The sequence below is a fragment of the Brienomyrus brachyistius genome, chromosome 15 (assembly GCF_023856365.1).
Source record: "Brienomyrus brachyistius isolate T26 chromosome 15, BBRACH_0.4, whole genome shotgun sequence".
In the NCBI taxonomy this organism is placed as follows: domain Eukaryota; kingdom Metazoa; phylum Chordata; class Actinopteri; order Osteoglossiformes; family Mormyridae; genus Brienomyrus; species Brienomyrus brachyistius.
The window spans coordinates 6,612,866-6,633,793 of NC_064547.1; the positions used below are offsets into that span (position 1 = coordinate 6,612,866).

Consider the following 20,928-nt stretch of genomic DNA (forward strand, 5'->3'; position numbering starts at 1 on the left):
AGCTTTGAACCCCACTCTGTGCAGTTTCTTTCGTTGCTGTCGCGTCGACCGTTATATAATGAGGCCTTGAAGGGACGGTGGGTCGGGGATGGATGGGTGGCACTACCCACAGAGTGTCCGTCCCGTCATCATTCTTGCGATCGGCAGATCGCAGCTTCGAACCCCACTCTGTGCAGTTTCTTTCGTTGCTGTCGCGTCGGCCGTTATATAATGAGGCCTTGAAGGGACGGTGGGTCGGGGATGGATGGGTGGCACTACCCACAGAGTGTCCGTCCCGTCAACTGTTTTTGCGATCGGCAGATCGCGGCTTCGAACCTCACTCAGGAACAGTTTCTCTCTTTGCTGTCGCGTCGACCGTTATATAATGAGGCCTTGAAGGGACGGTGGGTCGGGGATGGATGGGTGGCACTACCCACAGAGTGTCCGTCCCGTCATCATTCTTGCGATCGGCAGATCGCGGCTTCGAACCTCACTCTGGAACAGTTTCTCTCTTTGCTGTCGCGTCGACCGTTATATAATGAGGCCTTGAAGGGACGGTGGGTCGGGGATGGATGGGTGGCACTACCCACAGAGTGTCCGTCCCGTCATCATTCTTGCGATCGGCAGATCGCAGCTTCGAACCCCACTCTGTGCAGTTTCTCTCGTTGATGTCGCAGAGACCGTTATATAATGAGGCCTTGAAGGGACGGTGGGTCGGGGATGGATGGGTGGCACTACCCACAGAGTGTCCGTCCCGTCAACTGTTTTTGCGATCGGCAGATCGCGGCTTCGAACCTCACTCAGGAACACTTTCTCTCTTTGCTGTCGCGTCGACTGTTATATAATGAGGCCTTGAAGGGACGGTGGGTCGGGGATGGATGGGTGGCACTACCCACAGAGTGTCCGTCCCGTCATCATTCTTGCGATCGGCAGATCGCAGCTTTGAACCCCACTCTGTGCAGTTTCTTTCGTTGCTGTCGCGTCGACCGTTATATAATGAGGCCTTGAAGGGACGGTGGGTCGGGGATGGATGGGTGGCACTACCCACAGAGTGTCCGTCCCGTCATCATTCTTGCGATCGGCAGATCGCAGCTTCGAACCCCACTCTGTGCAGTTTCTTTCGTTGCTGTCGCGTCGGCCGTTATATAATGAGGCCTTGAAGGGACGGTGGGTCGGGGATGGATGGGTGGCACTACCCACAGAGTGTCCGTCCCGTCAACTGTTTTTGCGATCGGCAGATCGCGGCTTCGAACCTCACTCAGGAACAGTTTCTCTCTTTGCTGTCGCGTCGACCGTTATATAATGAGGCCTTGAAGGGACGGTGGGTCGGGGATGGATGGGTGGCACTACCCACAGAGTGTCCGTCCCGTCATCATTCTTGCGATCGGCAGATCGCGGCTTCGAACCTCACTCTGGAACAGTTTCTCTCTTTGCTGTCGCGTCGACCGTTATATAATGAGGCCTTGAAGGGACGGTGGGTCGGGGATGGATGGGTGGCACTACCCACAGAGTGTCCGTCCCGTCATCATTCTTGCGATCGGCAGATCGCAGCTTCGAACCCCACTCTGTGCAGTTTCTCTCGTTGATGTCGCAGAGACCGTTATATAATGAGGCCTTGAAGGGACGGTGGGTCGGGGATGGATGGGTGGCACTACCCACAGAGTGTCCGTCCCGTCAACTGTTTTTGCGATCGGCAGATCGCGGCTTCGAACCTCACTCAGGAACAGTTTCTCTCTTTGCTGTCGCGTCGACTGTTATATAATGAGGCCTTGAAGGGACGGTGGGTCGGGGATGGATGGGTGGCACTACCCACAGAGTGTCCGTCCCGTCATCATTCTTGCGATCGGCAGATCGCAGCTTCGAACCCCACTCTGTGCAGTTTCTTTCGTTGCTGTCGCGTCGGCCGTTATATAATGAGGCCTTGAAGGGACGGTGGGTCGGGGATGGATGGGTGGCACTACCCACAGAGTGTCCGTCCCGTCAACTGTTTTTGCGATCGGCAGATCGCGGCTTCGAACCTCACTCAGGAACACTTTCTCTCTTTGCTGTCGCGTCGACCGTTATATAATGAGGCCTTGAAGGGACGGTGGGTCGGGGATGGATGGGTGGCACTACCCACAGAGTGTTTTTGCGCAACTGTTTTTGCGATCGGGATCGCAGCTTCAAACCTCACTCAGGGCAGTATCTGTTATTGCATCCTTATCTTGAACCCTTGCGATCACCAACCTAAAGTTAAACTCTAAAGCCCCCCAACCTCTGGGGTGTGTGTGTTTGTTGCACATGACCATGAATAAACATTTACAGAAAAAACATATTTGTTAAAATAACTAAGGCTTTATTCTGTCAAAGTCTTTAAAATGTGTTTTTGACGCTTGTCACTAAATGCTGCTTAATAGTTCCTATCCGGGGCTGCTCCCCCAGAGACAGTTGCTAGTCCATATAATGCTAGACCATATAATTTTGCACCTAAAACATAATGACAGGGCTTTTGCTGTTTGAAAATAACGCATTTACTTAACACATTGACAAACACGACAAATATTGTTTATCCCTTAAATTATTAAAGTAACTAAGGTATTAGTCTAACAAAGTTAAAATGTACGTAGCTAAGACACCGCTCACTATAGTTCCTATCCAGGACTACGTACGGCGCCATCTCCTAATCGAACGCTCCCCTTGCGGTGTCATGTTTTATTAAATCTCCTTGAAAACGTTGTTGGTTACAGCTTTTACCATTTAAAACTGCCATACCCTCTTTCCTCTCTAGCTAGAAAAGCTCGACTCGTCCGGTGACCCCGTTAAAATTGTTAAAAGTTTTATTATGCCTTAAAACATACTTTAAAAATCGCATTAATAAGTTAATGTAATATATTTTCTTCTCTTAAAGACTACTGATTCCAATTTAGTGCTATATGCTTTTATCTTGTAGGCCGCAGGATAGCGCCATTTCTACCAGCTATAGGCTATAGGGTGCGTGTGAGATATTGTGCTTAAATTCTTTATTATCGTTGGCTATATGCTTTATAACACATTTTACACTTATTTTACACACGTTTACTTATTTTATACACACCTTAAAATTCAGAAAACGACTTGCCTCAGCTGTTTTTAATAAAAGATGTGTGGGGATAGTGGTTCTACGCACAAGCGCGACATGGAGAGAGAGCGTTGCCGGCGTTATTCCTTGATTCTTGTTGTCGAAATGCTTAGGATGTTTCATTTTTAAATAACACATTGGCGAAAAAGAGTTTCATTACTTACGTTATGTTTAAAGGGTCTTATTTGAAATAAAAGGGCAACATGCGCTCCGATGCTGTCGCCATTTTGAAATGGGATGGATCCGTGAGTGCGCATGCGCAAGATCGGAAGTCTCATACAATCATTTCAGCCTCGTTGTTCAAACAGGTCGGTGTCACGTACCAGAGCTGCTGGACTCGCTCATTTCGCCTTTTAGTTACCGTCGGGCTTAAAGGTTATCCCTCCTAAAAACTTGCTGGTTGAATACTCTCTTCAACCTAACAATGAAATAAAACACTGGTAAATACCGCTAAAGGTTTTCTTCTTTTAAAACGACATGCTGTATGTTAATTGGTTTCGCTTGTGCTTGTTTGAACTCAGCATTTGCTCTTCTGACAGCGTTTCGTTCGGGCATATTTGTACTTGTTTAAATTCCGCCTGCTTTTCTTTCTTTTTTAAAAAAAAAAAACGCTAAATTTTTCCTTCTTTAAAACATTTTGGTGCTTTCTTTTAAAATACTCCGTGGCACTTGTCCCTACTCCTAACAACTCGTGGATACGGCCGGACGGACCCCCCGCTGGACGTTGCGCTAGCTTGCATTCATCCGGCTATGTTTCATTATTTCTTAACGTAATTAAAAGTAACACATCAATAAATACATCTAATGTTTTTTTATTCTATTAAAGTTTAACGGCAAGCCTGTCTCCCAAGCCATATGGCCCTCTATCGGCAACACGTGGCATAAGCATGTATGTTATATGGAGATACACCTCGACTATCAAAATAATCAGAATAAGGGATGCGCCCCCTCCCGTTTATGACGTCAGAAGCGGAGCCAAATTTCAGCTCTGCCCATTGCAATGCAGATAATAAAATAGTCATTAACCAGTAGTCTTTAATGCACATTAGAACACAATATGCATAAAAACAAGCATTGTTTTGTGCTTTCATTTCTCAGTCTACTTTTGGGCTACAGTCATGATTGTTACCACCTAGATACAATGCCGAATTACGAAAGTCATTTACAGGTAAATTGGGCTAAATTGGACAACAATTCATATTTAAGACCTTTTATTTATCCAAGACCCCTACAACTGCTCTAGAATGAGTAAAGGAAAAAAAACAAATACCTCAAACAAGAAAAAAAAATGTAGGATGGAGCACTTCACATGTAAAATGTGGCACGTACTAATATACTACTTTAAAACGTAGTAATTCATGACAATAAATAATATATACTATGGTAAAATTAAATGTCACATGAATTTTTAGCGCCAAATTAGTAACATTTTGCAGTGATAAAAAAAATGCAATGAATAACCACTCTTAAACTGTTCGTTAATTTACGACGATCGAGACCACCCACAATGTAACACTCTAAACAGTCTGTTTTTGTTCTTTTTAAAAGCAAGAGGGTAACTGGAAAATATGTTCCAGACCCACATAATATAGCTTGGCAATAGTAACAACAAACTATCAATAATAATAATATATCTATTAAATACAAAAAGGAGATTGTGTATATATATATATATATATATATATATATATATATATATATATATTAGTTTCTGTAAAAGCAGCATGGGCGTGATTGTTACAGTTGTATAAGGCAGTCCGTGCCGGGGTATTCTGGCAGATTGAGCTCATATTTCTTCTGTATGTCATAGGGAAGGAAACGTCCGACGAGGAAGTGCTTCCCGAGGAAACTGGCTGCACACCTCTTCGGGACCGTGAGTGAGATGAGGACCTCGGGATTAATCCCGTCTGTGCCGGGCTCGTCCGCGTTCCAGCCTTCGACAGAGGTGGTGGTGAGCAGAGAGTGAGTATGTAGTGACATACTGTAGTACATAAAACTGCACGACACCATTTCATGTCAAGGTTTACATTTTAGCATTTGGACACTATAAATATAACAGTAGGAGGAATAAAATTACTGTTTTATTTGAGGCTAGCTTTAAATTGTGTATTTTAGCCTAGGTGCTTGGCGATAGAGTGCTACTTAGTCTAGGCAGCGCAAAATATTGTTTCTTGGATCAGGTATTACTAATTCACATGAATGTGTTTCTCCGTCACCCTGACTGAGAATCTCCTTAATTTTGGGATGCAGAAGGACCGCAGCTGCCCGTCCAGATGTCCAGCACCCCTAAGCCCTGGAGATTGGTGTGTTACCTGATGGTACGTCCACGCTCACAATGGGGATCTTGATCTGTTTCAGGGTGGCCAGGATGCTGCTGTAGGGCTCCTTTACGTCCGTGTAATCGGCTTCGGGCCCCAGGATGGCATCAATCACCAAGTTATAGGCATCATTTATCAGCTGGACCTACACCGGGATGGAAGTGAACACTGTCTAAATTCTGTGAATCTATATGATGCATTTTAATAACTTGAGTTACTGTATTGCAACACATACATGTATCAGTGAAAATTTTGTGTAAAAAAAAAAATATATATTTTTTTTTTTAAATGTCAAACTAGCTGTTCAGTTGGGTTAATGCAGTTAAAATTACTGAATCCTTTGTTAACAATGCATATTGTTGCTTCGCTTTGACAGGTATCCTAGGTCAGTGATTCTCAACCTGGGGCACTGCGGCCCACTGGAGGGCATCAGCTAGGCCTGTGGAGGACCATGCGATTTATTTGAAAAGTGAAGAAAAAATATGACATTGCTGAAGGTAGGGCTGGGCAGTAGCTTACATCACATTTTTTCTGGTACATTGATATTTTTGGTAAACGAGTTCTAAGATAACCCAATACTGTTTATATCAATATAATTTAATTGTGTATTAAAATTAGGGCTTTACTTTTGGTTTCTATTAAAAATCTTTAGTAAACAGCTTTGATGTTACACAGGATCCAAGAATTCACAGCTAAAAATCAAAGCCGACAAACGGGGAAAGGCAAGGAATTGTTATTTGAATGAATGTTACATTTTCTTTTCAAGAAACCCAAAGAGCTTCACAGAAGGAATGGGGAGCCACTTCGACCACCAGCACCCACCTGGATGATGCACCCCCAGCAGCCATTCTAAGCCAGTATGCTCACCACGGTAGCTAAGGTTCGCTAATAGTAGAGTTAGATATAGAGGATGATTATATGAGATATAGGTGGCCCTAGCTTTGAAAGGGCCACCGTGGACAGTTTTAGCCAGGACATCGGGGTACCACCCCTACTCTTTCGAGAGATGGGTCTTTAATGACCTCAGAGAGTCAAGACCTCGTTTTTACAGCACCATGTTTACTGCACTGGGATCCCCTCAGACCACATGATGGGCTCCCCCTACTGGCCACACCAACGCCTCTTCCAGCAACATCCCAGCTTTCCTGTTTGGTTTCCCATCGAAGTACTGGTCAGGCCCAAACCTGCTTAGCTTCAGATGTATGACTTACTCTGAACTGCAGGTGATATGGCTGTTGACATACTTGGTTCACTTCAATTGAAACATTTAGACATGTTACAAACTGTGATATTTTTATTTTGTTAAAGGTCTTTTCATTTAAGCGCCTGTTTAATGTTTGTCAAGTTTCTGAGTTTACAGCCATTTGCCAAGTAGGTTTTAAATTTACTTTTTTTGTTCATAAACATTCACCCTTTGTTTTGAAAACAATATCACAAACTGAGGGGGGAAATCAGTGCTGGAATGGTGGACATAGTGGAATCACGTTCAAAAGAAATTACATTGTTTGGCAGTGTAACCAAATTAAATTGTATTAATAAACAATGGCAATTATTATTATTGCAGAACAAATACATGAGAAACAACATCATAACCTGTCTAATGGGGCTCAAAGGTGTCTTTCTGCACACAGGGGATCTTTGGATTAAAAGAGGTTGAGAATCGCTGTCTTAGGTAACTGTCTAATGTTCATTATGGACAGTTTAACCCCAGCGATTGCTTTGCTGCCTTGAGTCTGCGGCGGCTTTCTTCCGAGCCACATACCTCTGTAGGAAGGTAGGAGAGGAATGGGATGTCCATCTTCTCGCACTGTACCGTGAAGTCTTGATGCAGACTTTGAGGGGAGCGCTTGGGGTAGAAGATGGTGGGCTCGTATTCCTGCCAAGGGGACGGGGACAGGAGGGGATGTCAAGACCCTTCTGCCAGGTCCTAAGCTGGGACATCAGACGCTTTTATTCAAAGTGCCATACAAGTGAGGGAACTTTGGGGTTCGCCAATACCCCTGGGCCAGTCAAGGGCCTTTTTCAACTCACGACCTTCCGGATACAGTATACGATCCCATACCCACTGAGCCACACAGCTCTCTACTGGTGGACAGGACTCGTGAAGGGTGGCCTCGCCGTCCAAAGCCACTCACCTGTGGTCCAGACCACTAAAATCTGTATGACAGCTACCCTCTAACTGTACTCCTGGACTCTTGTGTTTTTGTTTTCATCTTTTGCTAAGCAACGCTGCCGGCAGGAGTCGTGTTTCTGTCTGTCTGAGTCCGCAAACATCCACATGCCTGCCTCTGAACGGGAATGATTCTCCCCGCATTACCCACGCAGGCCCTTCGAACAGTCTGAGCTTAACTGCGTCCAACTGTCGGCAGGCGTCTTATCTCTGACTGGGAGACACGCCGGTGCTTTGACTGGGATCTGTGGTTTAGCCCCAACCTGAAATAGAACAGCTTTGGCCACATCGTCACGGGCACCGTGGGTAATGGAGCGTCGTAAGAGCCAGTCACCGCCAGTCCATAAACAACAGAACAGAATATATATAGCCACAAAATATTCAGTTTGAAATATTAGGCAGACAAATAGGACAAATTTATATCCATTTAAACACTGCCGGTACTGTTGAAATGTTCAGCGCTGGTTTTCCAGCGATGGTTATTTATTATGAGAATAAATCTCCGGTGTTAAAAAGTTTAGTGTGAGCTCACAGTGAAAGCGAGAACAGATTAGTGTCCTGCACATCAGCAGAGGTGCCAGGGCTGTGAAGACAAACCGAAATGAGTGCTGGATTCATTAATGCTTCACCGCTGAAGGCTGTCTTTTTAAAAAAAAAATATTTCGTGTTTTTTCTTGGGCACTACTCTGCGTCCCGTAACGCCAGGTGGCTCCTATAAGGTGTGAAGGGTAGGAGGCTGAGTATTTGATCCTCCAGCCAATCATCTCTGTCCTCTCTGGAACCCCGAACTGCGTCAGATACACGGTGGCAGGGCACAGATTCTCCTCACAAACTCAATGGCTGCCTTACTAATTTGTGTGCAGATGTGTGCTAATTAGAATATTTGTTATTTTTTTTATAGTAAGGGATTTGGCCCTGTTAGGATTCCTGGCATAGTAAAAATACGAGATGATCACGGTGGGAGAGGGGGTGGGGGTGAGCATTCAGACATGTTCCCCCCACCTCCTGGCCGTGGTACAGTCTATAAAACATGACCAAAAACACTTTAATTTAATTTAATTTAATTTAATTGTCTGGCTTCATTGTGAGAGAGTCTGTGTGACAGGAATGATAATTCTTAGATTAATTGCAGATGGAGGTTCCAGGTCTACCTATACCTGGTTTATGGTGTGTCGAACTTTCCTCGTATCAAGAACTACTCTTTTTTCCGGCCCTGTTCTGCTGAGCTTGCACGAGTGACCCTACACCGTCATTCTTTTTGCTTAATCAGCTTAATCACCGGAGCTGCCATCCCCTCACACCCCGACCTGGCCCACGTGCTCACATGGTGCTCTACTCACAAATATGCGAAGGTGGCGGGCACACACCAGCCCCACGGAACCGTTCTGGTCGGGGCCGCAGACCACAAGGACCGTGGGCTGCTTCTTAGCCAGGGTGCCCAGCGGGAAGGCCTGCAGAAGGTGGAGGGAGGAAGCGGAGACACAGGGAGAGCAGAAAAGGTGAGCAGAAGTAAAGATCACCTGCTGACCTGGTGGTTCCTCTCTCTACCTGCAGGGGTCCTCGGTCTGTCGCCAAGCAACCAGCATCCACCTTTGTTGACTGACCTACCCGTAGCGGGGGGGGTAAAGTGCAGGGGGAAATGACACCCTTTGTTTATTTACTTTTTTTAGAGCCCAAACTCTTTAAAATAACCCTGACAGCGTCGGAAAAAATACCGACACGCACGTCAGAGGATGCAAACTTTAAATAACACACTTTCCATCACTCTTCTGAACCCGGGCCGCATGGTCCACATTGTTCCCATTTTCCCGGCCAAGTCTGGAATCCCAGTTTTTCTGCTTCGGGGGCCTGTAGGCGGCCCGCCAACTGCCTGCGTAAAAACGCTTTCGCTACCGAGCAGTGCCACATGAGGAATGCATGTTGAACAGGCGATGCCTGTGGGGATTTAGGTCTTTAATCGGAGGAGCGAGCAGAAGTAAAGTGATGAGGCAAGAAGCTCGTTAACAGGTAGCGGTCAGTTACGATAATGAACGCATACGCATTCTGCTCAGAAGCGCTCGGAGAGGCCTGTCTGGAGACGGCTCACCTGCGTGAATGGGAGCTCATTAAGGTGCCGTTTACATCTCACACCTCGTAACGCCGGGCTGCTCGGTGGCACCCAGAGGGCCCAGTTTGGCAGACTTTCCCAGAGTAAAGCACTGATGTTGATTGAAACTAATTTTCCTTAATTAAAGTCAAGGTGAGACGTGCCCAAGGAAGAACACAAAGAAACCGCTGGCAAGCAGGCCCCCTCATTACTCTTCCCGCACTCACGTCAGCCTTGACATTTCTCCACGCGCCGCGGCCCCATCCCTACCCCCAGGCAGAATGTTCTCCCGGTGCCTGCATCTGCCATCGTTCTCCATGTCCTGCTGCGGACCGCCCAAGACCAGAGAGAGAACCTCTCTTTGCTCAGAGAAACACAGAGGAAGGGCTTCTTTCCCCAGGCAATTATTGGATTTGTCCTTAATGAGGACAGCGTTTCACACCTTCGAAAGAGCTGTCACCAGAGACCCAGCGTACTCGCTACAGTGTACATATGTAAATACTCATTTATTCTTAGACTGTACTACCTGCTATTTTACTGCACTACAGCTATTGATTATTGTTTTATGTCTTACGTCTTGTCTTCCCATACTTGTGTCCTCTTTATACTTATTTCTTAAGTCCTTTGTTCAGTGGTTTAGGAGACATGAAAAGTTCTCACTTTTTCAGGTGTCAAAGCGAGTTTCGAATTTCAGATTAAGTTAGACTCCAGTCACCAAGCGAGAGCTAATCGTGCAGCCCTGAATTTAATTGGGGGTTTGGATTTTGGTGGGGAAGTTAATACCACTGTGGTCCATAAGTCCCTAACTTCCAGCTGGTGACCGCAGCTCTCAAATGAAATAATCTCTCTGACCCTTTGGGCTGGCTTGGGGTAACAGCGCAGCACAAATAAATTCACAGTTGAAATCAGTAGTTCTAATAATTGAAATAATACACGTCCCTCGGCTAAATGTAGTAGGAAAATATAAGATCTTCTGCCAAAACAAGTCAGGAAACATACATCATTTGTCTAGGAATGTCCACAGCAGCAACACAAAGGTTAAACAAACTTTCAGGATGGTCATATGAGAGCGTTTGAGACGACTCTCCGACAACGATCTCTGGGCCGACCATACCAGACAAAACCAGTGACCACATCAGTCTGGCTGGGTCCATTTCAAGCTCCACATGTAGGGCTGATGTAAGGCTTCTCCCTGCCAGACGGAATTCAATCATCTAACCGAGTTGCTCTCCGCTGCTCGCTACCAATGATGCCTCAGGCTCCACAGATCCGCAGAGACGCCGGGTCCTTGGTGAGCAGGCGGAGAAGCCACACACCGTGCTCGCTGCCCTCGCCCATTTCTGAGCATCTGTACGTCTGGGCACTTCAAAGAATCTGGGTTGGTTGTGGGAGGTGTGTGTTACAAGGCAGGACAGACCGAAACTGACGGCCCAAGACTGGGGGGTTGGGGATATGGGGTAGTGGTGAAAGGGCACGCACCTTGGCGATGGCCACGGCGCAAGCGTGACCCCAGATCTCGATCAGCTGCTGCTGTCCAAATCGATAGTCCGACAGCAGCTCCGTCTCAAGGGCCGCCACCTCGTCCTTACTGCAAAAGAAACAAGTTATGTCTTCAAACATACATATATAGACGCAAGAGGATATATTTCATGGTTTGGCATATTTTACATTTGAGCTTATGGATGCAGGTCAACTCCAGGGCATCCTATAGGCATCATTTACAGTCCATCCCCATGCAGAACCACAGGAGACACAAGCCAGGGAAAAGTGGGGGTTAGTCGTCGGCTGAGGGCTGCCTGTCTTGTCCCGGCTGACTCTCATTCTCCGCATGGCAACCTCCTAACTCACTGCTCTTAATAGAGGAAATGCTGGAATCAGGATGTCACCGATTTACAGGCTCCTGGAACACAATGCTATGTGGATATCAGAACGAAACTAGGAGGTATTTCCCAGTAAATACTAGAAGTAACTCGTCTCAGAATAATCTTTGTCCCCCTTGTGAAACCTTATCTGAAGTTACGAGACTGTGCAACTTAGTGAGGGCCAGCTGTCAAAATGCTCAGTAAGGCATTAATCGTGATGCTAGGGACCCCTTGTGGATCATCTAAGCATTACTGCTTCCTTTAACCAGGATTATAATAGGCAAATAGTTTAAAATAGTCTGTTGTCAGATTTAATTTGCAGGATATATTCGGTCACATCACGTATATAAAAATGCTGTTTCATTTAACAGACAGATGAAATGAGGTGTAAGGAATTTCTGTCAGGTAAGTGTGTCAAAAGGTGGAATGATTAAACTTCACTCCAATGAGGCTCGTGAAAAGTCACCTGTCCAACGCGACATTCAGCTCTACATAGCTGCTGTTTCTCCTCCAGTACACTAGGGGCAGCATCATCATGCCATCATCTCTGTACTTCACCATCAGCATCCTTATCCATCGCTTATCCAGACCTCAGGCGACGGAGGACACACAACAGGGGTACAGCGTGAATAGGATATCACTTTGTCAAAGGCAAAATGCCCTAACTCTGTATCTTTGGACTGTCGAAGGAAATGAGCACTTGAAGGAAACCCTCACAACTAGGGTGACGTCTCGTCTGGATGTCATCTCAAGCAGTCTGCTTTTCCAGACCTCTGTCTGGACAGATTTTCATGGGCGCCCTCCTGTGATGTCAGTGGTCACCCTGCTCACAAAATGGAGAGCATGCACACGGAGCGGAGCAGCATCACCTCCCACTGAGCCCACATTCTGACCTGACAATTTTATCAATAAGTGCAGAAATTACCCTTGAAGTGTTTAGCCTCCTGTAAACTACCATGGTAAACAGTATCTCAGAATGTCCGTCTGTTACACTGCATAAATACTTAGGATAAAGTGCATTTTCTGCTTACTACCTAATGCAGGTGTGAGCAGTCTTATCCAGAAAGGGCCGATGCGTGTGCAGGTATTCGTTGCAACTCCCCAATTAGATTACTAATTAGAGAACTGATTGGCTGAAGAGTCCTCACACTTAGGTTTGAACAGCTGACCTGAAGGTTATCCCAAAAACCTGCAAACACATTGGCCCTTTGCGGATAAGATTGTCCACCCCAATCTAATGCTTCCATATGTAGTAGAAAAAAACGCATCGTCGTACTTTCACCACCAGGTGGCAGTATTTGGCTTGACAAAAGTAAAGGGTGCGCGATCCCTTTGAGCGGTAAAACCCTACTTAACCAAAAGTGCCAGGGGGACGTGTGGATGAATACCTGCTGAAACGAGCTACGGGAAGAACCCACAGAGACCTGTTATCCCTCAGCTGGAGATCCCATGATTTGCCCACATGGTATATCACTGTCCACAGGCCACAAATTACCCTGTCTGACCATAACGAGGTACCCTAATTAGCCTGTTTCCCCTGCCAGATCGACTTGCACATTATACGAGCCTAATTGTGAAAATTCAATGTTGCATATATCCAGACACAGACATATATAAAAGTATCATCCATAATAATTACATTCTAACTATGCATTTGTGCTGAATGTCTGAATGTTATGTACTGCACTAGGTATTCATCTGGAATGATTACACCTGCCGTATAAAAAAATGAAATAGAAAATAAGTGGGTACCTTCAATGCTTTCCAAGCTAAATCAAAATGAAAAATTCTTCTACAAGGAAGAAGAGAAAATGCAACCTCTCTCCTATTCCTTATTTACAGGCAAGTAAACAGGTTCTAATTACGGCTCACCATGGAAACCGACATCAATTGGCCACTTATTTAATACATCCTGCACCTGTTATTCTTTTTGCCACTCATGCGCGTCTGAGGTCGAATCGCTCAACATCAGAAGGATCATTTACACTCTGCTGCAGTCAAGCACCCTCCATGTCACTTATTTCCTTGAAAAAAATAATAAAATCACAAACCTTAGCCGGAAAAGTGGCTTAGAAAATGAAAATCTGTGGAAAGAAAATGTGTCACGGCTGAGGGGGGATCTTGGTGTGCAAGTAATTTGAAACCTTTGTACACACCATTTTCCCTTCTCACTCCCTGCTGAAGCTCCAGTGAAGATAATCGGACCTATCACATGCTTCAAGATACCAGAGCGATAACGCAACTAACTGAGGACAAACACCATAACACACACCGCTAAGAGTACAGACAGAACATTTCGTCCTTAACGAATATACAGCCTCGGAGTGGAATCACATGATTAAAACACAGAAGCATTATCTTATTACAATAAATCTTTCATTTACTTAATTCAGATTTTAACAATAAAAATAGCTTTACAGAAAACCCACAGACTGCTATAATCCAAGATAGCAGATATAGGCCTAGTATATGTACCACCAACAGTATTGCAGATTATATGGGTTGATCTTGCCATTGACCATATAAATTTCTCAACTAGATTATTTAGTGTTTTTAAAGCGTATGCATACATTTATAACATGATGCTTTAAATCTGCAATAGCCCAGCTCCATGTTATAGCATACATACCATATACATATTGCATATGGATAAATCTCTACCAAACCCAATTAAACCCAAGAAAACGTGTGAAGGAGTTACTGGCCAATCAAGATGCTTCTACAGCTACATTCTCCAATACACAAATGCGATATTGCCAGGCCGTCTTCTGGCCACATTATTCCATCCAATGGCCACACAGTGATCTTTATGGTCAGGAGTAATTTTCCTGCTTACTGAGTTCAAATAAGCACTTGCAGACCTCGTGAGGGAAAAGCTGATATGATGTCATCTTCAAATCATCTTGTGCAGCCTTTCATTCGAGTCATTTGAGGACACCAGAGGATGACTGTTCTTCAAGCAGAAAATGGCTTGAGGTAAATGAGGAAGGAGTTGCCCGAGATCAATGATTAAGGATGGACACACAGTTTTTTTTTCTTAGTTCAAATGGTAGCATGTTGCAGGTTACTGTCGACAAGGAAGTTAACAGCCTCCATCACAGGTTAGATACATTACTAATTGGGATCACGCAAATTTGTGATTGCTTGGATCCATCAATTAAACTTACTGCCTGCACTTTTCAAATAGTCCAGCTGATTCACATATCCGCTTTTGGTTCGATTTAATGACAGCAAGTAATCTATTTTAAGAACAGAGATGAATCTCTCTAACAGCAAAGTATACCGGCAGCCAAGAGCTTTCTTGGAACATGTATTAGTTAAAATTACTTTGCGTCCCAATAAATTATGGAAAATTAGCTTAGCAGTAATTTGCTTATCGCTTTTCACTGCGGGGGCTCATCATGAAGGCTAATGCAAATCATTTGCTTCATCAGTTTTTCTTAATTACGGCCTATGAAAATTTCTGAAAGTCCCATCGATCATACAAATAGGGTAATCATAAAAAAGGGTCACGTCTCATTGGGATCAACGTCATTCCGTGCATTTCCTGCAACTGATGCCGTTTTGCGATCGCAGTCCTAATGTATTCTGTCTGTACACAGAGCCCGTCCGCGATGAAAGAAACAGCGGCCGCTCATTCTTGTGTCTCTCTTAGTCGGAAGTAGAACTGGAACGTGGGGAAGTCCGAGAAAGAACGGCAGGCACCGGGAGCCATGGTAACGGAGACAGTCGGGAGAGCCGCTATGCCTGCATATTCGAGGGAGGAGGGGAGGAGATTAGAGGGGCGCCATTCTTTGGAGCCCCGTTAAAACTGCTGCCCGACGGAACCGCGCTCCTAGGACAGAAAGGGCAAAGCGACAAGCAGAACATTCTGTCGGAGAGCCCTGAATCGGCAAAGCAGAATATCGTGTGAATAACAAACAGCAAGCAAAATCATGCGTTACGAAACACAACCATGTCAGGAAACACGACCTACTGCTAAAATATCTTTAATTGTCTGCCCTCCCCCATTACAGCCCCACAGCCCTTGTACTTCAGGTTTTGCACTATTGTCTGCTGCTATGCATGTACATTGTACAATTCATACGTATTTTTCCAGATACTTCCATATCTCCATTTACATATTTAGTTTTTAGACATATTTACTGTTGTCCTACGTCTTGTTACATTGTATCTGTCTGCAGGAAAAATGCAAGTAAGCATCTCTTTGTATTCAGTAGCCTACTTGTACTAGTCCAAATGACAATAAACCTTTATAATCCTTTGAATGAATCCCGCTTCCTATTCAATTCTCGCCACAATCAAGACGCACCTCCCATTGCTGGCCTGGATTGTTCCAGACTATTGGAACGGCAGATGTTTCTTATCAGGGTGCTGCAGGGTTAACTGTCTGGCCGTTGACCCTCGGTTGGAGCATGTGTGATTACAGAAGGTGTTTTATATATGCGCATTTTATATATATATGTGATGGCTAAAAGAGAAGCTACTTCTTAGAAAAGTCATCCGGTCATCCAGCTGTCGTTCATAACCACTTATCCCGGGAGGTGTTTCGCGAAACAGGATTCCTTACTTAGCCGGATAACTTGTTGGATTGAAGGTAGTCTGGGCCAAATGGTCTTCATCGTCGTTCACTTACATTTAGCCCAGACTACCTTAAATCTTACAAGTTGTCTGGCTAAGCAAGAAATCCTGTTTCGTGAAACACCCCCCCCCACCCCAGGCAAGGTCACGGCGAACCTGGAATCTACCTCAGGGAGCACAGGGACAATAGAGCGACAGTGAACAGCGAATACCTTGAAAGACACTGCACATCATTACAAGATTCACTCACATCCTTCCTTAAGCTGGTGGATTTGTGTCATCCAGGTTAGCTTCACTGATATGTATTTATGGAGGGATAGAAGCCACATGGTTCTGGGACACCTGTTAGGGCCGCCGCAGCAGATCTACAGGTAAGTAGCGCAGATCTGCGCTGCAGAAATGCAGGGTCGCTCTCGTGCACGTAAACTCTCCCATACTTGGAACCCGGGAAGCTATTTTCAAATGTTAATTGCTTGTCACAAAGACAAACAATCCCTTTTAAGCCGTTTGTGGAAGCAGGATTTGCATTTTAGTATAAATCTTCAAATCCCCAAAACAGCAGAAAAGCTTCTACAGAGGAACAAACATCATCTTCAGCTCCTACTAAAATGCGGGGCCACACAGGCAGAAAGGATTATCTGTTTCAAATAACTCCATTATTTTTAACGAGGGATAAGCTTTGTAATCAACAGACTATTAAAACTGGGAACACCTAAGTAAACTAGGGCCACCAGGTCCACCTATTATAAGCAAAGGAATTCCATGCTTTGCGAAGCCAATGAAAACAATGTCCTTCTTTGCTGTAGTGCAGACATTGGATATCATGCATGAAACTGTAGAGAGACGGTATTTCTCAGATGCGTCGCTTCCAGCCATGAACTGGCATCTCTCACTGGCCTCTTACCAGCTCTGCAATGGAGAGAAGATTCGAGTGTGGTGGGGGTAGGAGAGACAATTTAATTAAACTACAGCATCAGAGCCAAGTGACAAGACACGCTCACGGCAGCTGGGGACGAGTCATACACTGTGTTTATAGATTTCTGCTTGGTTGACAAGTTTCAATCAGCTGAGCAGCAGAACACACCAGGCCTTTACCACGGTACACCTTTATCTCTACTGTCATCTCACATGATAAATTGTCTCTTGCAGATGAATTATATTATCATTTATTCTGTGACTCACTTGTCTTCTAACAGTGGATAATTCCTGTACTGCTGCAAGAATCAGTTGGTGTTTGAAGAATATGAAGAATACAAATATCCAATGATTCATTCATTCTTTTCAGTTTACTTCGGCTGCATGAAGTTGTGGCCAAGAAAACTGACTGAGTGCATGTCCCTGCAGGCTGGCAGAGTGGTCGCATCACCTAAGCGAGGCTCCGGATGCCGGGAGACCCTGCTGCCTGAGCCGAAGGTCTTCCCCTCTTGCACATCACTTTAAACAAAGGCGCTGACTTAGTAAATGAGTGTCATGAATACAGGTCACTGCGCTCAGTAACCTGTGCAATTTATGGAAGCCAGCCCAATGGCTGATAGTATTCAGTATTAGGGGAATCAGAGGGGCAGAGAAACCCTGGCAGATTCGGGGGACCCCGCTACTGATAGGGGCTCGTGAACATGCCAATTATATGGTACCAGTGAGAGGTTTGCACGCACCTTGCCATAGAAAGGTATATTTGTACCATTCTCTACATGTTAGAATAGTTATGAAGACATCAAAACTATAAAATAACATATGTAATTACGCACTGACCAACCAACAGACAAATAATTTGTTGGGGGGGGTGAGGACAGCTCTGTGGATTTGGACTCCGGAAGGTTGCCAGTTCAAATCCTGTGGTCAGTAGCGTGATCCCATCATTGGGACCTTGAGCAAAGTCCTTAACCCCAATTGCTCCAGGAACCGGCTGACCCTACTGTCTCCTCCACACCGGTTCCATGAGGTGGCCTCCTGAGATGCCTTTCCAGCTGTCCTGAAGGAGGTCCCACATATGCTGAGCTCTCATTGGCTGCTTTTCCAGCTGTCCTGAAGGAGGTACCACATATGCTGAGCTCTCATTGGCTGCTTTTCCAGCTGTCCTGAAGGAGGTCCCACATGTGCTGAGCTCTCATTGGCTGCTTTTCCAGCTGTCCTGAAGGAGGCCCCACATATGCTGGGCTCTCATTGGCTGCTTTTCCAGCTGTCCTGAAGGAGGTCCCTCATATGCTGAGCTCTCATTGGCTACTTTTCCAGCTGCCCTGAAGGAGGACCCACATATGCTGAGCTCTCATTGGCTGCTTTTCCTTCACTCTCTGGTCAAACTCCTCCAAAACCATCTCTACTGTGTTTAGGTCAGGTGATGCCCGTCCATCACTCTCCTCCGTAGGCAGTTTGGCGTGTCCAGATATCTGACTGGTACTACGCGTTAAATTGGACGTGGGGTGGGCAAGGTGACACTTTGTTACAGAATTTCAGGGTACGTTCCTGTGCAGAGCACGCATGGGAAATCCGCTGTGTGTCCAGGGGGTTACAGCAGCTTGTTGCGCTGTTTCACGTGTAGATGCGTATGCTTACACCCGCACTGATTTATACGCCGCTAGTGCCTTCAAAGGGCTCAGAGTGACTCAGACTGGCCAGAGGCTGTTGCTATGGTGTAACTGGTTTTATAAAAGGTGCTCTGACATGCGGGCCAGCTTGGCTTCGGAGAGCTCAGTCAGCCAGCACACTTTAAGGGAGTACATCAGCGGGGCAGGGCGACGTCGATGAATCAGTGCCCATATACAGAGGAGTCTCCCACCACCTCTTCTATAATTAACGTTGGGTGGCATGGTATGAGGAGGCTGCGTCCACAAGCCTGCCACGACTCGGGGGGCATTCCCACCACCCTGCCGCCGCCCAACAGCTGCTGGTAGGAACGGGCACCGTGCAGCTGGGGAACCACAAGCACTAAGAGTCCACACGAACAAAAAAATAAAAAGCCCGACATCCAGCAGATCCGAGAGACGTCCAGGTGCGAGTCTGCGCTTGCACCAGCGCTCAGGAGGGAACATGCAGACGTCATGCGACCATTACCAAGCCTATCATGGACAGCTGGCATACGTGGGAGGCGATGGATTCGCCTGAGTGGTGGTAATGACAGGTAACTATTTCCTGTAGACCCTTCTCTGAGCTAACAGGTTACCGTCCCCAGAGAATATGGACGAGTCCTTGCATCATTATCTTCAGCTGCACAGGGCTGGTAACACATAAGGCAGACATATCCTTAGTGAGCATAAACGGCAACGTAAAAATCCAGCAAAAACCTAATTTGATTTTCCCCAGCTCTAATACAGCATGTGGATGTCAAAAAAAGAGCCTTTTGCAGATATACGGCATGTACGACATCACATTTACAGCCATAAGTAGGTTCAGCACACTGTTTAGTCATTAAAAAGGGTTCAGGGATCAGCAGGGGGTCTTACAGTGAAAATCTAGAGCCCACAGCCTTTTCTAACCCACGCTCAGAGCAGAAAAGCTGCACGTTTGAGGCATAAGCGGGACACGAGCTTGCAGGTGCCGTCTGCAAGATTCAGTTGAGTTCCTCTTGCTTGAGCGTGGATGAAGCAGGCCCAGCCACATTCACCAGTCTCTTAGATCGGGTGACATATGGTGTCTAACTCCCCCGCCTCCCTGCCCCCCCCAGTGCTGAATAGGCCTCCAGCACAGACCTCCCACAACACATCTCGTGGTGTGAGAAAACCAATGTTATTTCAGGCTGTGCTGAAACGTGTAGCCAAGACAAAATGCTGTGAGTTCTCAGGGAGAGAAATCAACTCAGTTATCAGCTAAATCAAACTCTGTGATCCATCGCTCCCGGACTCGCCCAATCGAATCACTCCTCGTGTATTGTAATACCTGTCATGCCGACTGCTGCCCGTGATTGAAAACAACAATAATAATGGATTGTATCGATATCGTTTTTTTCTCAAACAAAGCACTTTGCAGGGCCATTGAGGGAAAAAAAATCAGTCGTCGTCACCATGTGGGAGGCACTCGGCACGCATCAGCCTCTGGGATGACGAGGTGAAGGAGCATTTAGTGACCCTGGATTTGACCAATGTACTCATGCTATCGCCCTACTCTACTAAGATCTCCATCGGCTGCATTGGGACAGGACCTTGAGTTAAGGTTTCTGGTTAGCTGGTTTCCATCAAGGCACCGGACAGCACTTTCAGCACCACTAGACTGTTGTGAAAAATCTTGGGCAGGGGGGTGGGTACCGTCAGTAAAATTTGTTGGATGGATGGAGGGGGGGGGGGGGGGGTTCATATTTTTTTTTCAGATAAAATCCAAATGTGCAAACATAGGAGTCAATTTAAAAAAAAAGGCTTGGTTTGCAAATTTATATTCTTGTGAATTAGCCGGCCCCTCCCTCCCAAACCTCCAGAGTTCCACAGCCTGGTGGACGACAGAGAGGTTAGGATCCCCTGGACCAGCAGTCATGACTGAGTGGTGACACCCCTGAACCTGCTTGTTTGTATCCTACTGCCACCTGTCTCTCTCTCTCTCTCACACACACACACACACACACACACACACACACACACAAATGATAATTGTAGATTAGCTGTAATGAGAGTCTGACTACATCACTTCATTGTCTGGGGTAATGGTCCAGTGTCCAAGGACTCAGATGCTCTGCATGTCCCTCAGCGGGCTCTAAAAGTGCACGAGTAACACCTGCAAGTATCGCTCCTCTGTCTCTCTCACTGCAGTTTCTGGAAGGAATTGGCCTCCGTTGAAGTGAATTCTATGCCACTGTTAAAATTTGGTGTAATAAAAGCATTTCCATCAGGAACAATTTAAAATTTTCATTG

General features: G+C 45.8%; 1 protein-coding gene and 1 long non-coding RNA gene across 4 annotated transcripts in view; one reads left to right on the forward strand and one right to left on the reverse strand.

Annotated features, from left to right (window-relative positions):
• The window catches only part of LOC125708482 (uncharacterized), a 14,766-nt gene extending 7,829 nt beyond the window's left edge, over nucleotides 1-6,937 (forward strand). For all 3 annotated transcript variants that reach the window (XR_007382488.1, XR_007382489.1, XR_007382490.1), the window contains 4 exons: nucleotides 4,887-5,038; nucleotides 5,327-5,394; nucleotides 5,771-5,891; nucleotides 6,161-6,937. This is a non-coding gene — a long non-coding RNA (uncharacterized LOC125708482). The remainder of the gene's footprint in view (nucleotides 1-4,886; nucleotides 5,039-5,326; nucleotides 5,395-5,770; nucleotides 5,892-6,160) is intronic.
• LOC125708479 (yjeF N-terminal domain-containing 3-like) overlaps nucleotides 4,790-20,928 on the reverse strand; it is a 25,820-nt gene continuing 9,681 nt past the window's right edge. Inside the window, exons 2-6 of the mRNA XM_048976019.1 lie at nucleotides 11,130-11,238; nucleotides 8,905-9,015; nucleotides 7,157-7,270; nucleotides 5,389-5,539; nucleotides 4,790-5,010 (exon numbers count right to left, since the gene is read on the reverse strand). Coding sequence (XP_048831976.1) covers nucleotides 4,814-5,010; nucleotides 5,389-5,539; nucleotides 7,157-7,270; nucleotides 8,905-9,015; nucleotides 11,130-11,238 — 682 coding nt within the window. The 3' untranslated portion in view covers nucleotides 4,790-4,813. The remainder of the gene's footprint in view (nucleotides 5,011-5,388; nucleotides 5,540-7,156; nucleotides 7,271-8,904; nucleotides 9,016-11,129; nucleotides 11,239-20,928) is intronic.